Here is a 15,053-nt window from a genome sequence, read left to right as displayed (position 1 = left end):
TCAAGTCAAGCTGAGAGAAGACTATGGCACCATTTACGTGTGTGATCATGTCAGCAGTGTGTGGACCTGTATGTCGTCGTCTTTCAGTTGCCTTGGTAGCTTGCCGCATACCAACACAGATGCGTATAGCTTTTTCATGGTCCTTTTTGGGCATCACCACTGTGAGTGAATCCCATGGTGTTGGAGTAGTAGATTGCTCAATAACATCATGCTTTAGTAAGGTCTCAAGTTCTTTTTCAACAGCTTCCTCTAAATGAGATGCAATTTGACGATGTCTCTGAGCAGTAGAACGAACGTCCTCATTAATATGCAGTTGCAGTTTCACAGTCTTAAGTTTTCCTAATCCATGAAGCAAAGATGGGAACTGACTCACTATTTTGTTATGAGCATTTATGTTGTAGATTACAGATAACAGTCCCATTTCAGCAGCAGGACTGAAAATGAGTAAAGAGGCTCTTGACGCAGTACCTTGAAGAATGTGAATGGGTGCTTGTACTTTTTGACTTTTTGTGTTTTTGTGGTTGCCATGAATAAACCTTGACTTTTTAATGGCATTGATGTAGACCTTGTAAACATTTTAGTCTTTGGCAGTGGGCTTTGGAAACAGTTCACGCTACTTCTCCTCAACCACAATGTTTATTGACACACCACTGTCTTTAATAAAAGGTATGGAGCAAACGTACACGTTTAGTGTAATTTTAGAACAGTATGTGAAAAACTTTGGTGATTTGACTTGTTGACTTTTCTTTGACTTGTTTTCTTCCTTGAATGAGGCTAGTCCGAAATGCACACCCATTCTCTGAGGTGAACATTGACATCTCTCATCCATCTTTTTCACTGTCGCTTAACAATGACACCGAAGAACTCTTGGGTGAAAATTTAGATGACAATCAACTTTGTGTTGGTTTGCCTCAGCTGATGTTGCTGCTTGGCCTTCTGGGCGTGAGTAGAACGCCTCTTCTGGGACATTCAGGTGTCCATTTTGTTTTGTTGCTGTGATGCACTTAGTTTTTCCTTCACCTTGCAAACCATCACAAGGTGTTCTTTTTCCCGCAGCCCTTGCATAATTGTCGAATGGGTGGACATTCACCTTCATGTGAAAACGAAAGTCTGCATCTGAAGCACAGTGCCTTCTTCTTTGGAGACATCACTTTGTGTCCTTCAGCCTTGTGTTTCTGCTTACTTTTCATATTCATTACTGACTCGCTTTGGGCACCGCCGGCCTCCATGTCAACAGCTTGTCGAGCTGCACATTCCTCAGCTCTGGCAGCCATGAGTACTTGCTCCAGACTAAGTGTTTCTCTCAGCATTTCTCTGAATATATTTGAAAATATATCTTTTATAAACATGTGGCATTGGATTGAACTTGATACTTAGCGCTTCTTTGATTTGACAGTATGAGACTTCATCCACATTTGGTATTTTCTTTATTACTTCCTTTACGTCTTCACCTGCAGGATTCCTAAGATGTTTTATAATCCTTTTGTTATCTGCTTCCAGTGCATCGACAAAATCATTAAAAGCTTGTATCCAGGCAGTCCATCTGGCACCAATATTTAGCTTCTTAGTAAGTAGTAGTTTCAAGAAGGAAGAGCATAATAACCATTTGTAGAACTTCATGAAGTTGAAACTGGGGTTCTCGCTAGCACCGCTTGCTGTATGCTGGATCACATAAGTCTGCAAACATATGCCCCAGAAAGGATCCAGATGTTGTTTGGATTTTTTTTCTTAACCTAAGAAAAAGTTCCAACAGCGCCTGGCTTCTTGATCGGGCACAGAATTGTGTTTCTGTGCCCCAGCAAGGAGCCAGACACTGTTCATTGTTTCCAAACAGTTACTGAGTCATTCATAGGTCACTGATAAACACAGGTCTTTGCCCCAGTAAAAAGGCAAACGCCAATGGGATTTTTAATGTAAAAAATGTGTTAGAATATCTCCACATTGTTCATTGTATTTTAAGGCTTAATGAGAGATTGAAGCAGGGTTTGCACTAGCATAGCACAAGAATGTGGCAAAGGAAATAGTTTGTATGGTAGCACAAAGAGGCAAAGATGTACATATAAAATGTAAAGCCTTTTTTTTAAAACATTGGTCTGACATATAGATACACAAGCAATCCTGCAGTGAAAGAATTAACAGGGAAATCCCAAATTTATGGAATTGCCTTTTGGCAGACTTTTGCAAGCAAAGCTGTAGTAAATAGGCATGGCGGCAGTTTCATTATGCTTATCCAATGGTAAAGTCAATGAATGACCCAGCCCTGCCAAATTTCCCAGGTCCATGCTTGGTGTGCTGCTCCAGTCCACATTTTTCCTCTCAATTCTAAGAGTTGTTGTCCAGTTTTATAATGGAATAAATAAGACTACAAGTCCTGAAATTCAAAGGAAAAAAAACTGGATTAGAACAGCACATCACATGTGGACCTGGGATACTTGGCAGATATCAATCAATCAATCATTTGTAGGGAGCGCTACTCACCCACTAGGGTCTCAGGAAGGTGAGAGGAGGGGGGAGTGATACTGCTAAAACAGCCAGGTCTTGAGGCATTTCCTGAAGATCAGCAGGTCTTAGGTCTGTCGTAGGTGGACGGGGAAGGAGTTCCAGGTCTTGGCGGCGAGGTAGGAGAAAGATCTGCCCATGGCTGTAGTTCGGTGGATTCGAGGGACGGTGTCGAAAGCAAGGTTGGCGGAGCCAAGTTGATGGTTGGGAGTGTGGAAGGTGAGTCGCTCGTTGAGGTAGGCATGGCCAATGTTGTGGAGTGCTTTGTGAGCATGGATGAGGAGTTTGAAGGCGATCCTCTTGTTGACGGGGAGCCAGTGTAGGTCTTTTAGGTAGGCTGAGATGTGGTTGCGGCGTGGGATGTCGAGGATGAGGCGTGCGGAGGCGTTCTGTATATGTTGCAGTTTTTGTCTGGAGCTTGGCTGTGGTTCCCACGCAGAGAGCGTTGCCATAGTCCAGTCTGCCGCTGACGAGGGTGAGCGTCCTTCTGGTTTCGGTGGGGATCCATGTGAATATCTTGCGGAGCATGCAGAGGATGTTGAAGCAGGAAGATGAGACGGCGTTAACTTGCTGGCTCATGGTGAGCTCTGCGTCTAGGATGAAACCTAAGTTGCGTGCGTGGTTGGTGGGAGTTGGTGCGCTTCCATGGTGGCTGGCCACCCGGAGTCCTCCCATGCGGAGCGGTTGGAGCCGAGGATGAGGATCTCTGTCTTGTCTGAGTTCCGTTTTAGGCCGCTCCTCTCCATCCAGTTGGCGATGGCCTTTATTCCGTTGTGGAGGTTGGTTTTGGCGGTGGCGGGGTCCTTGGTGAGTGAGAGGATCAGCTGGGTGTCGTCGGCGTAGGAGATGATGTTGAGGTTGTGGGATCGGACGATGTTGGCAAGCGGTGCCATGTAGATGTTCAAAAGGGCTGAGAGAGGATCCTTGGGGAATGCCGCAGATGGTCTTGGTGGCTTCAGAGAAGAAGGGAGGGAGGCGGACTCTCTGGTTTCTGCCAGAGAGGAAGGATATGATCCAGTCCAGGGCGTTGTGGCGGATTCCTGCGTCGTTGAGGCGTGTGCAGAGGGTGTGTTGACAGACGGTGTCGAAGGCAGCCGAGAGGTCTAGGAGGATGAGGGCAACAGTTTCGCCTTTGTCGAGCATGGTCCTGATGTCGTCGGTTGCGACGATGAGGGCGGTCTCAGTGCTGTGGCTCTTGCGGAATCCGGATTGAGAGGTATCAATTGTGTTTTTGTCTTCCAGGAAGTGGATCAGTTGGCTGTTGACTATCTTCTCGATGACCTTCGCCAGGAAGGGGAGGTGGGAGATGGGCCGGTAGTTCTTGAGATCTCTGGTGTCTCCTTTGGGTTTCTTTACCGGGTGTTGACTTCGGCGTGCTTCCAACTTTCCGGGAAGGTGGCGGTCTTGAAGGAACTGTTGACGGGGTTGGGGGGCGATGATGGGGCTTTCTTTGTTGAAGACATGGTGGGGGCAGGGGTCGGAGGAAGATCCGGAGTGGATGGTGCTCATGGTTTTGATGGTGTCCTCGTCGTTGATATGGGTCCAGGAGAGCAGACGGTTGGTGTGGCTGGGTGTGTTGGGGTTTGTGGTGATCGAGGTGTTGAAGCTGTCATAGATGTCCATGGTCTTGCGGTGGAAGAAGGTGGAGAGGGAGCCGCAAAGGTCTTGCGAGGGAGGGGGTTTGATGGAGCAGGACCTGGGGTTGGCGAGTTCCTTGACGATGTTGAAAAGTTCTTTGCTGTCGTGCGCGTTGTTGTCGATGCGATCCTTGTAGAAGGATCTCTTGGTGGTCCGGATTAGCTGGTGGTGGTTGCGGATGGCTGTCTTGAGGGCCGTGTGGTATGTTCACTTTAATGGTCCAAATAATCGTTTTAGAATGTTCATGAGCTCAATGACGGTACAAGAGGAAACACCCACACATACAAAAAGGAGGAACTTGAAGAGGAAAGTAAATATAAAGTTGGACATTATTTCATATAGTGACAGGTCATGATTGATGATCATAAAGATCAAACACTACATCTTCTTTCCCTCATAAAAACAAGTTAGTCCAAAACATTGTCTTTAAATTTTAAAGGTTGTGTAGAAATTAGCCTGTAACGACCTTCACAAGATGGATGGTACATTTTTTTATAAGCAAGGGTGTTGGTCGTAAAACCACCATGCTGTGCACTACTGATAACATTGTCCTCCAGAGTAGACATATTCATAGTGAGGATATTAAAGGAGTTTTCTGTTGGAAAATTAGCAGTATCAAGTGGGGAAGGCACACAATAATCTAGCTGATTGGGTTTAACCACTACCATACAAGTACCATTTGACTGGCCATTTGCTAGTAAGAAGGCAGTGTATCTCCTTTTCATCATACACAGTCTTGCTGCATTTGCTATCAAACGTCTTCCTTCTTGCATACCTAATCCTTACATGATCCCTTCCTGGAAAGGACTACATTCTTAGTAATATAATGTTCCTCATCTTCCTCTGTTTCACATAGACTTCCACATATCAGCACTGCTTCTCATGCTAGAATTATTTACCCATCCTTCCCCCACTTTTGACCAATATGGTTGCAATTTATTTATGGATAAACTACCACGAAGAAAACAAAATTATTTTCTTCCCTTGGTGCTATGTAGCGTGCTGCGATAAGCCTATAACCTGATTCTGAGAGCTGCAAGTACAGAATCCCACGACCTAAGCACTATTTGAATGGTCTCTCTAATCAGCGATTTGGCCCTTTACACCTCTCCATTGCTTTTTCTGTAGTGCTGAAAATATTTGACATGTTTGATGCCAATAACCTTAGTGAACTTGATCAATTCTTGGAAAGTAAACTATACCCAACTATCCCTAATCAACTGATGAGGAAATCATGTACTTAAGGAAATAAACTACTTCCCTGGTGTTCGGCTGGGATATAAGCTTTACCTCTATCCACTTGCTAAATTAGTCAGTTAACACAATGGCACAGTGGATGTTAAGAGGTAGCGAACCCATAGGTTCTATGAAATCAATGCCCAGTTTAATCCATGATCTGTTAAGCCGTGAGACAAAATGTAATGGGACGATTGCTGGCTTTGATGGTTTTATCCGCTACAATACACACAGCACATCTCCTCACATGTATTGCCACATCAAGGTCCAAACTGCCAGTGAGCCATGCATACTTTCCCCTTTGTACCTGCCATACCTCCATGGACCTTTGTGCTAAAGTGATTATTTACCTTGGGAAACTTGGAGGTACTAAAACATCTGCTTTGACCTTCCAGAAGAACCGAAGACTAGTGTTGAACTCTTTCACAGGGCCACCTTTTCACAAATGTATTCTTTGACTTTTTTGAGCACAGCATCCGTACCCACGGACGGGAACCATCTTTTCTTCAGAATAGATGTAATTCAATCATTGTCATCAATTAACCAGGCCACCAACACACTTTCTCTTCCTTCTGTTCACTCTGAATTTAATCACATGAAACGCGGAACAAAATAATCAACTAAAACATTCTGCTGCCCTGTAATATATTGCAATTTAAATTAATACTCCTGTAGTTTACACACTAGTTTGGCAAACCTAGGAGAGATCCTACCTGAGCCTCCTCCTTCTAGTAGGCTAACGAATGGCTTTGTAGTGTGGGGTGAATCAAAAACTCCTTGCCCCAAAGAAGACTTAAATGTATTCATGCCCCAAACACAAGCCTATATTTTGCATTCCAGTGTAGAGTATTTAGTTTCAGCATCCTCGAGTTTACGTGAAGCAAAAACAGTTGTATTGTCTTCATCAGCATTGAACTGACTTAGCACTGCCCCTAGCCCAGTTTGGCTGGCATTGGTGGTGAAGGCATGAGGTCAGTTTTCATCAAATGATTTAAGTGACAGTGCCTTTTCTAGCTCCTTCTTCAGTTTTTTTTAATGCTCATTTCACATTCATTTTTCATTTTTCCATATAAATTCAGCATCTTCCTTAGTTAATCTATGTGTTGGGTCAGGCTTGTCCTTATTGTTCCTAATAAACTTTGAATGGTATTCACACATTCCTAAGAAAGATGCAAGCTCATCCTTATTGCTGAGTGTGGGTGATTTGGTAATGGCAGACAAAAGACAAGGTTTCAGTTGCACACCATTTTCACCAATAACATATCCTATGTACTCAGCATTAGACCTGGAAAACCTGCATTTTTCTGTTTGAGGTGAAAAAACACAATCTTGTGTTCTATGTAACACTTCCTTAAAAACTGTGACATGCTCATCCACTATCTCACTGTTTGTTAACATGTCATTTTGAAAACCCCTCGCACCGTGCGTTTCCTCAAACAATCTATTTATTGCTCTGTGGAAGACAGCTGAACTGTGCCCAAATATCATCCTGCAGAATTGGAATGCACTTTTGGGTGTTGGGAATGCTGCAGTCTTCCTTGAGTCTTGTTTGGTAATACGCAGTACTGAAATTCAGCGTGGTAAAAACCTTGGCTTTCCCCAATGTCATGACCATCTCATCGATATAGTTTAGGAGTTGACATTGTTTCTCAATGCAGCGATTTCGCAGGCATAGTCTGATTTTGCTATTATATTTTTTTGTCTGTTCCCGTAGGTGACAACAGTTCAGATGTGTTAACCGGTTCAGTAAGACATTCTTTGCACCATTCATCCATTATCACCTTGAATACAGAATGAGCTGAAAAGGGTTTGTTTTGTGCCTGATACCTGCCTGTCAGAGCCTAATTCTTGAAGATAATCTGATGTTTAAAGTCTTTCACTTCCCCCAGAGTGGCATTGAAAACTTTGTGGAGCTCTTCAGTCAGGGGTGACATCCATTTTCTGTATACTGAAAACATAAGAGTGATTTACAGGGATTGATTAGCATTTTCAAGTTTTGTTTTTCTGTCTGGTCCAAAGTATTTACTTCATATTCAGTGACTAATAGTGTGGTGACAACACTCCTGTCCTTGAGTTTGGCACAACTCTTCAAGTTTGATTTTCTGTTACTGTGCCCTGGTAGATTTCAAGATCTCCTTGGTTTTTAATGCATCTTAAGCACCCTGGGAGGTCATAGTGATCCTTGAGCCAGAATCCACTAAAAGTTCACTTTGCTTCCATTGAGTTCTATTTCATCTTTTTCCTTGTCTGTTTTTTGCCACAAGCAGCACTAGATTTTCTAGCAATTAATTTCCCTCTGGTGTGTTTTAACCATATACACTTTATTGCTACGGGATAATTGGACACACTTTGAGCACGTAACCTTTCTTGCTACATTATTTGCAAGACTTTCCAATTGCTGGACATTTCTTTTCTTTTGGAGACCAACTGCATTGTTGACTTGCAACTTTAACAAGCTGCTTTGAACCGAATTGTTTCCTTTTCCTTCACACCCTTGGTATTATAATTTCTGATGGATACAACTACCTGTGGATTCCTCACCTAATGAATACTCCCATTGCGCCAGCATTCAACGGAAATCTTCTTCCTAGCTTCTGCACGTCGACGAGGACGTCACATTTGCCCACGCGACGCCGTCTGACGTCATACAGGCAATAAGAGGTCCTCGCCGACGTCAGTTCCCTTTTTTTATTGCCATTCGAAACGGTTATCTTCGAGGGAGCTACTGTTGCTGTTCGGCAGTTACAGTGTGTTTTTGGCTGTGTGTTTTTTCTCTGAGGTTACTATGTCTCAGAGGAAGCCTGGTTTTAAGCCCTGTCGAGAATGTGGGGGCAAAATGTCGGTTACTGACCCACATTTGGACTGTTTGTGGTGTTTGAGTTCCGACCATGATGTGGCCAGGTTTGATTCATGTCAGCACATGAATCCGAAAGCCCTGAAGGAGCGAGAGGCCAAACTTTTTATGGCGAAATCGAAGAGAAAGGAGAAGAGGCAACATAGAAAATCCTCCTCGCCGAAGTCTCATCGACGTCATCGAGACTCCCGGCACCGTCGGGAATCACGGCGCCGGTCGAGTAAGGAGAGGTCTCGGTCGAGGTCGCCATCGACTCAGCGACGGAAGACTTGGGAGGTCAGTCCCACAGTCACTCCTCATCCATCGACGCCGTTGCCTTCTCCAGCCTCTCCGACTTCGCCCGGGTCTTCGGGCCAGCCGTCTTCAGTATTTGAGGTGCCACAGCCTCAAATGTTCTCACCGACGTTGCAGACGTCGAGGCCGGCGTCGGTATCGCCTTCGATCCAGGCACCCCAGTATCCGGCTTTTCTGGCCCCTGGAGCCGATAATACCGCATTTTTAAATGCAATGTTTTCCATCTTTCAGCAGATGGCTCCAGGTGGCGCACTGGCAGGGCCTTCGGGTCCTTTGGCTTTCAGCTTGGGTACTCCGGCTCTGCTGCGACCAGCACCCTTCATGCCCTTTCTCCCCTTGGGGAACGTGGGCTCGGCTCCGGTGGCTCCAGAGGCTTCGGCTCCGGAGGTCTCGGCTCCATTGGCTTCGGTGTTTCGGCCAGTGACGCCATCTGGGCCTTCTGCGACTCCAAGGCAGTCTTCTCTTCATCCGACTCCTGGTTCGGCGCCGAAGCTACCTGTGGCGCCTGTTGACCCGTTGTCGGACGGATCCGGTGATCGGCGTCGCTCTTCGACATCTGCTGACGCCATGTCGACGCCGAGGATTGAGGAGAGGGTGCATTCGAGGAGACGTGCTCTCCGTCTCTTGGAAGAACAAGAGTATCAGCAGGCCCTGGAGGAAGGAGAAATTGAGGTCTCTGGCGAGGGTCTTCATGGGCTGGACACAGCTAGTGGCCTTGATACTTCCCCTGAGTGGGACTTGTCATCTCCAGGGGAGTATACTGAAGAGGCGGCCACTTTTCATGCTGTGATAAAGAAGGCAGCTAACTTCCTGGAACTGCCTTTGCCGGTATCTGAGGCGAAGCAAAATCTGTTGACTGAGATTTTACATCCGGCCTCTACATCAGCAGAACCTCTTTTGCCATTTAACAAGGCGCTGCTGGAACCTGTGTTGGAGGTCTGGAAGAAGCCGGTATCTTCCTCGGCTGTAAATAGGTCTGTGGCCAGGAGGTATCGGGCTGCACCAACTGACCCTGGCTTTCTTTCCAGACACCCTACGCCTGAAAGCTTGGTGGTCCAGGCTTCCTGTTGGACAAGATCTGCGCCTGGATCTTTTCCATCAGTGCCGGCGGACAGGGACTCCAAAAAGATGGATGTGCAATCAAAGAAAGTGTTCTCGTCATGTAGCATGGCGTTAATGTCCACCAATGCTACGTGTATTTTGGGGAGGTACATTTATGCTCTGATGGACGAGATAACATCTACACATACAGAGGTTCCTCAACGGCTGTTGAATCTCGAGTCAGACGCTCAAGCTGCTGCAAACCAGGTTATCCAATCTGGGTTGGATACAACTGACTCGGTGGCCAGAGCGATGGGCACGGCTGGGGTTGCGAGAAGACAAGCTTGGCTTCTCAACTCAGGGTTCTCTTCGGATGTGCAGTCGACCCTGTTGGACCTCCCTTTTGATGGGGACAAGCTCTTTGGTGCCAAGGCAGATTCGGCTTTGGAGAGGTTTAAGGAGAGCAGGGCCACGGCCAAGTCGTTAGGACTACAAGGCCCTTCTTCTGCCTCCTCCAGATTTTTTAGGAGGTTTCGAGGATTTGGTCGTGGCTCCTCCTCCTCCTCCTTTCGGGGGAAATTCCAGCAGCCTACCGCCTCTCTCTCCTATAGATCTTTTAGAGGGAGGGGTAGGGTCCGAACCAGGGGAGCCTCTCAACAGCACTCTGCCTCTTCTGGAGGGGTGCAGCAGGGGAAGCAGCCTTAGGCTTCCACCAATTCCCACTCACTATTCTCCTGTAGGGGGGAGGTTACTGTATTTTCTCCACAAGTGGGAGGTCATCACATCAGACTCCTGGGTTACCAGCATTGTGGGAAAAGGCTACACCCTTCCCGGAGTTTCCGCCCCCATCCCGCCCCGCTCATCTTATTGTTCAGAAGAACACCTCCTGTTATTAGAACAGGAGGTTCAAGTCCTCCTTTCAAAGGGCGCGGTGGAATTGGTTCCAGAGCAGGAAAAGGGTCAAGGTTGTTACTCAAGGTACTTCCCGATTCCCAAGAAGGATGGTCGGTTGAGACCAATCCTGGACCTGAGGATTTTGAATTGGTTCCTCAAACAGGAAAAGTTCAAGATGCTGACCCTAGCTCAGGTGCTTTTGGCGTTGAACAAGGGAGGCTGGATGGTGTCGGTCGACTTGCAGGATGCTTACTTTCATATCCCGATACTCAAGTCGCACAGGAAGTATCTCCGGTTTGTGGTGCGGTCCTCCCGTTTGGTCTTACTTCAGCACCTCGAGTCTTCACAAAGGTGATGTCGGTGGTTGCGGCAGAGCTCAGAAGGAAGGGGATAGCAGTATTCCCGTACCTGGACGACTGGTTGATCAAAGCCAAGTCTCCGTAGCTTGTGTTGCATCATCTGCAGTCGACAACCCAGTTGTTGTTCGACCTGGGCTTTTCGGTGAACGTGCCCAAATCTCACCTAGAGCCCTCTCAGCGCCTCCTGTTCATAGGGGCAGTACTGGATACAACATTGAATCGAGCCTTTCCTCCGCCTCAGCGGATTCAAGACATTCAGGCGTTGGTTCCAATGTTTCAAAGTGGAGCGGTCATTCCAGTCCTCAAGGTCCTACGTCTGCTCGGTCTGTTTGCCTCCTGCATACTGTTGGTCACGCATGCTCGCTGGCACATGAGGGCTCTTCAGTGGTGCCTCCGAGGGCAGTGGTCTCAACACAAAAGAGATCTCGAAGGTTCTGTAAAGATCTCCAGAGATGCTGCCACGGATTTGAAGTGGTGGATTGCGGGCGACAATCTTTCCCGGGGAAGGCCGTTCACGCAGCCTCCACCAGTGACCACGGTCATAACGGATGCTTCCACTCTATGGTGGGGAGCTCATCTGGGGGACCTGGAGATCAAAGTGCTTTGGTCTCCAGAGGAACAGATGTTTCATATCAATCTGTTGGAGTTACGGGCTGTACGTCTGGCTCTCAAGGCCTTCCTCCCATCCCTTCGCAGTCAGTCGGTTCAGGTCCTGACCGACAATACTACCGCGATGTGGTATATAAACAAACAGGGAGGAGTGGGGTCGTACATTCTCTGCAGAGAAGCTCTTTGGCTATGGTCCTGGGCAAAGGACCATCAGATTTGTTTGGTAGCAAATCATCTGGCCGGAGTCTTGAATGTACGTGCGGACAGTCTCAGTCGACATTTCTCGGCCGACCACGAGTGGCGTCTCCATCCAGATCAAGTCCGTCTAATCTTCCAGATGTGGGGGTTTCCTCGGATCGATCTGTTTGCCACCCGGGAGAACTCGCACTGCCCGTTATTCTGCAGCCTCCAGTATCCGGTACAGGGAGCGTTGGGGGACGCATTTCAGATGACCTGGTGCGACCAGTTGCTTTACGCGTTTCCCCCATACCCTTGATTCCTCGAGTATTGAGGAAAATACCCCAAGACAGGGCCCAAGTAATCTTAATTGCTCCGGATTGGCCGAGGAGGGTGTGGTATTCCGACCTTCTCCAACTCTCACTGTGCCCTCCGCTCCGTCTCCCTCTCAGGGCAGACCTCCTCTCGCAGTCGCAGGGGCAGGTTTTACACCCCAACCTCCAGAGCCTGCACCTTCATGCCTGGAGATTGAACGGGGCAACCTGAGTTCCTTTTCTCTCCCGCCTGAGGTAGTGGATGTTATCTTAGCGGCCAGGCGACACTCCACTAAATCTATCTACGCTAATAGGTGGTCTAAATTTGTGGTATGGTGTGTAGAGAGACAGATTGATCCCTTACGTGCTCATTTGTCAGACGTTTTATCTTTTGCTTTGTCTTTAGCACAGAGGGGTTGTGCAGTGGCTACTGTTAAGGGTTACTTGTCTGCTTTGTCAGCCTTCATTTGTCTTCCAGACCAGCCTTCGTTATTTAAATCTCCTATAGTACTTAGATTCTTGAAGGGCCTTATGAATAAATTCCCTCCTACTCCTTTCTTTATGCCTCAATGGGATTTGTCCTTGGTCCTAACTTTCCTTATGGGGTTCCCTTTTGAGTCTATGCATTCTTGCCCCTTAAGATTGTTAATTCTTAAAACAGTTTTCCTGGTTGCTATAACTTCTGCAAGGAGAGTGAGTGAGTTGCAGGCTTTATCAGTAAAACCCCCTTAATCAACTTTTTATGGGGATAAGGTGGTGTTGAGGACCAAGGCTGCTTTCCTTCCGAAGGTTGTTTCACCCTTTCATTTGGCCCAGACAATTACTCTATCCACGTTCTATCTTCCGCCTCATCCTTCAAAGGAAGAAGAGAGACTTCACCGTTTGGACCCAAAGAGGGCGCTAAGCTTTTACATAGACAGGACAAAGGGTTTCAGGCTGGAGGATCAGCTTTTTATCGGATACGTGGGAAAGAGGAGAGGAAAGGCAGTCCACAAGAGAACACTCTCCAGGTGGGTTGTTCTTTGCATTAAAATGTGTTACTCTTTAGCAAAGAAAGAACCCCCTGATGGTATAAGAGCTCATTCCACCAGAGCTAAGTCGGCCTCCTCGGCCTTGGCTAGAGGTGTTCCTGTGGTCGACATCTGCAATAAATAAATATATGAGCAATATATAAACATATGAACATATATACAGAATATATACAAGTCCTCAAAACCAAGAGGAGCACACTCAAGAATCACTTGGTTAGACCAGACAGGCAACGGGGAGGCGGGTGGGACCGTGAGGAATCCACAGGTAGCTAATGTATCCACCAGAAAAGTCGTTACCGAAGGTAAGTAACTCGTTCTTCTGCTACACTCCACATTGTCTTTATGTGCTATGTTGACTTCAGCCTGATGGATATCAGTTTTGTCTAGTAGCTTTAAGCTTTTACTTGAGCTTTCAACATTTTTTAGGTCGAGCCTGTGACAGTGCATGCACTGTATGCACTCTTGCTTGCGAAAGCTATTGCTTACAATAAAGGGCTTGCAGCCCGTCCATTGCTTACCATTTGTTGGCTTCATAGTCACTCCTCTTTGGTGCATCCTCATTGGCCAGTTCAGGCCAAGTGTCACTTCAGTTCCTTTCTTTGGAGCACGGAACAAACAGATTGATTCTACTTTATTAGTACCCGTATGCTATTCGCTCTGTGATAGAGGTACTATTTCTTCTTGCCTCCTCTCCCTCCTCTGTGTCCGTGGTGCTTCTTTCCCCTCCCATCTACCTCAGTTTTGAACTTTCTTCTATGTTGTACAGCAGCTGCTCTCTTCCTCTCCCTCTTCTCCCCCCAGCCCCGCTTTAGACATTATGATTAACAACCATGATAATAAATATCAGAAACTGTAAAAACCCTTGGTAAAATTTTAAATGGTCTCCTGTGTACATGCCAACGATAGTAGTACAAAGAGTTTAAATTAGGTCTCTTGTTTAAAGCAGACAGAATGTTCCCATTAGTGTATTTATGTACATATCATTCTTTCACCTTTGGTATGTTGCAACGTGGTACTTAGCTGAATTTGTATAAATGTGTATTAATTGCGTAATTCTAATGTATTTATTTAAATAGGTGAGTAGTGGATTGTTTTTGATGTTTGTCTTCTGTTTTAAAGACACAATCTGCGATAAAGTGCCATTGAGTTTGTTTTTTGTTTTATTACTTAGTGCCACTGACTGCAATGATCGTGTTAAGGGACATTGTCTTAATTGCTGCTGTTTTTTATGTACGGTATCAAACCCTTCCACCACCTGTAAGTATTATCAGCAGATTTATCAGTTCATTTATTAAAAGACTTAATCTTTTAAGGCTGTATTTTTTTTTTTTTAATTGAGCCAACATATCTCTCTCATCAGAGTATTTTCATCAGGAGTAAAAATAAATAAAAAATAAAAAGTGTGGTTTTGCGAATGTTTATCAAGGTCTTAATATAAACACTTGAAACTCACTGACAGATCAGGCAAAGTATGCTGACATGTTGTGCTACATCCACTAATAGAAGACTACCTTAAGATAGTGTTGTTATGTTTTTTAATTATATGATTGGGAAACATGCAGGTGAGAAACAATTATGAAATGTTATGATTAAGTAAACTAACAGAGATAGCAGTAAGATGTTAAGATATAAAATACAAACAATGCAGGAATTGGGAAATTTGTACAAGATGTGTATTTGTCTGTTTTATACACTTATTCTCTAATATTTTGGAGCTCTGGATAAACGTAGAATATGTAAATATTTAAAACGTGGGTTTGAGCCACATAGTCTGAAATTTGAAGAGCGATATGGAAATATGTCTAACTATCTTAACTTTTTAAGATGGTTACACATATTTCGTTTGGAACTGTTAATTTCTGGTTTCTTGGAGTGAATATTCACTCCCGAATTGATGGCAAAACTAAGCAAGGCAGTTGTCCCTGTATTTGGTAAAATTAAAGAAATCCCCATTTCTAAATATTTAATTAGTACTTAAATGTCTAAAGTCAAATTACTTGAGTTTTTTCTGGCAGCTTTTTTTTAATGAGCTTTAATATTTTTATTTCAAGGCCTTGTTACGGCAGTAGCAAAGCCTGCTTACAGTCATGTCCCCAGTGGTACAGGC

The 15,053-nt window shown here is 45.5% G+C and overlaps 1 protein-coding gene across 2 annotated transcripts in view; it reads left to right on the top strand.

Moving 5' to 3' along the window:
• Positions 1 to 15,053, top strand: part of CRLS1 (cardiolipin synthase 1) — a 171,132-nt gene that overhangs the window by 87,923 nt on the left and 68,156 nt on the right. For both annotated transcript variants that reach the window (XM_069234155.1, XM_069234154.1), the window contains exon 4: positions 14,118 to 14,203. In XM_069234155.1, the coding sequence (XP_069090256.1) occupies positions 14,118 to 14,203 (86 nt within the window). The remainder of the gene's footprint in view (positions 1 to 14,117; positions 14,204 to 15,053) is intronic.

This window comes from Pleurodeles waltl, chromosome 5 (genome assembly GCF_031143425.1).
Source record: "Pleurodeles waltl isolate 20211129_DDA chromosome 5, aPleWal1.hap1.20221129, whole genome shotgun sequence".
Taxonomy (NCBI): domain Eukaryota; kingdom Metazoa; phylum Chordata; class Amphibia; order Caudata; family Salamandridae; genus Pleurodeles; species Pleurodeles waltl.
The sequence above is the reverse complement of the archived record's forward strand: the minus strand, read 5'-3'. Positions and strand labels throughout refer to the sequence as shown.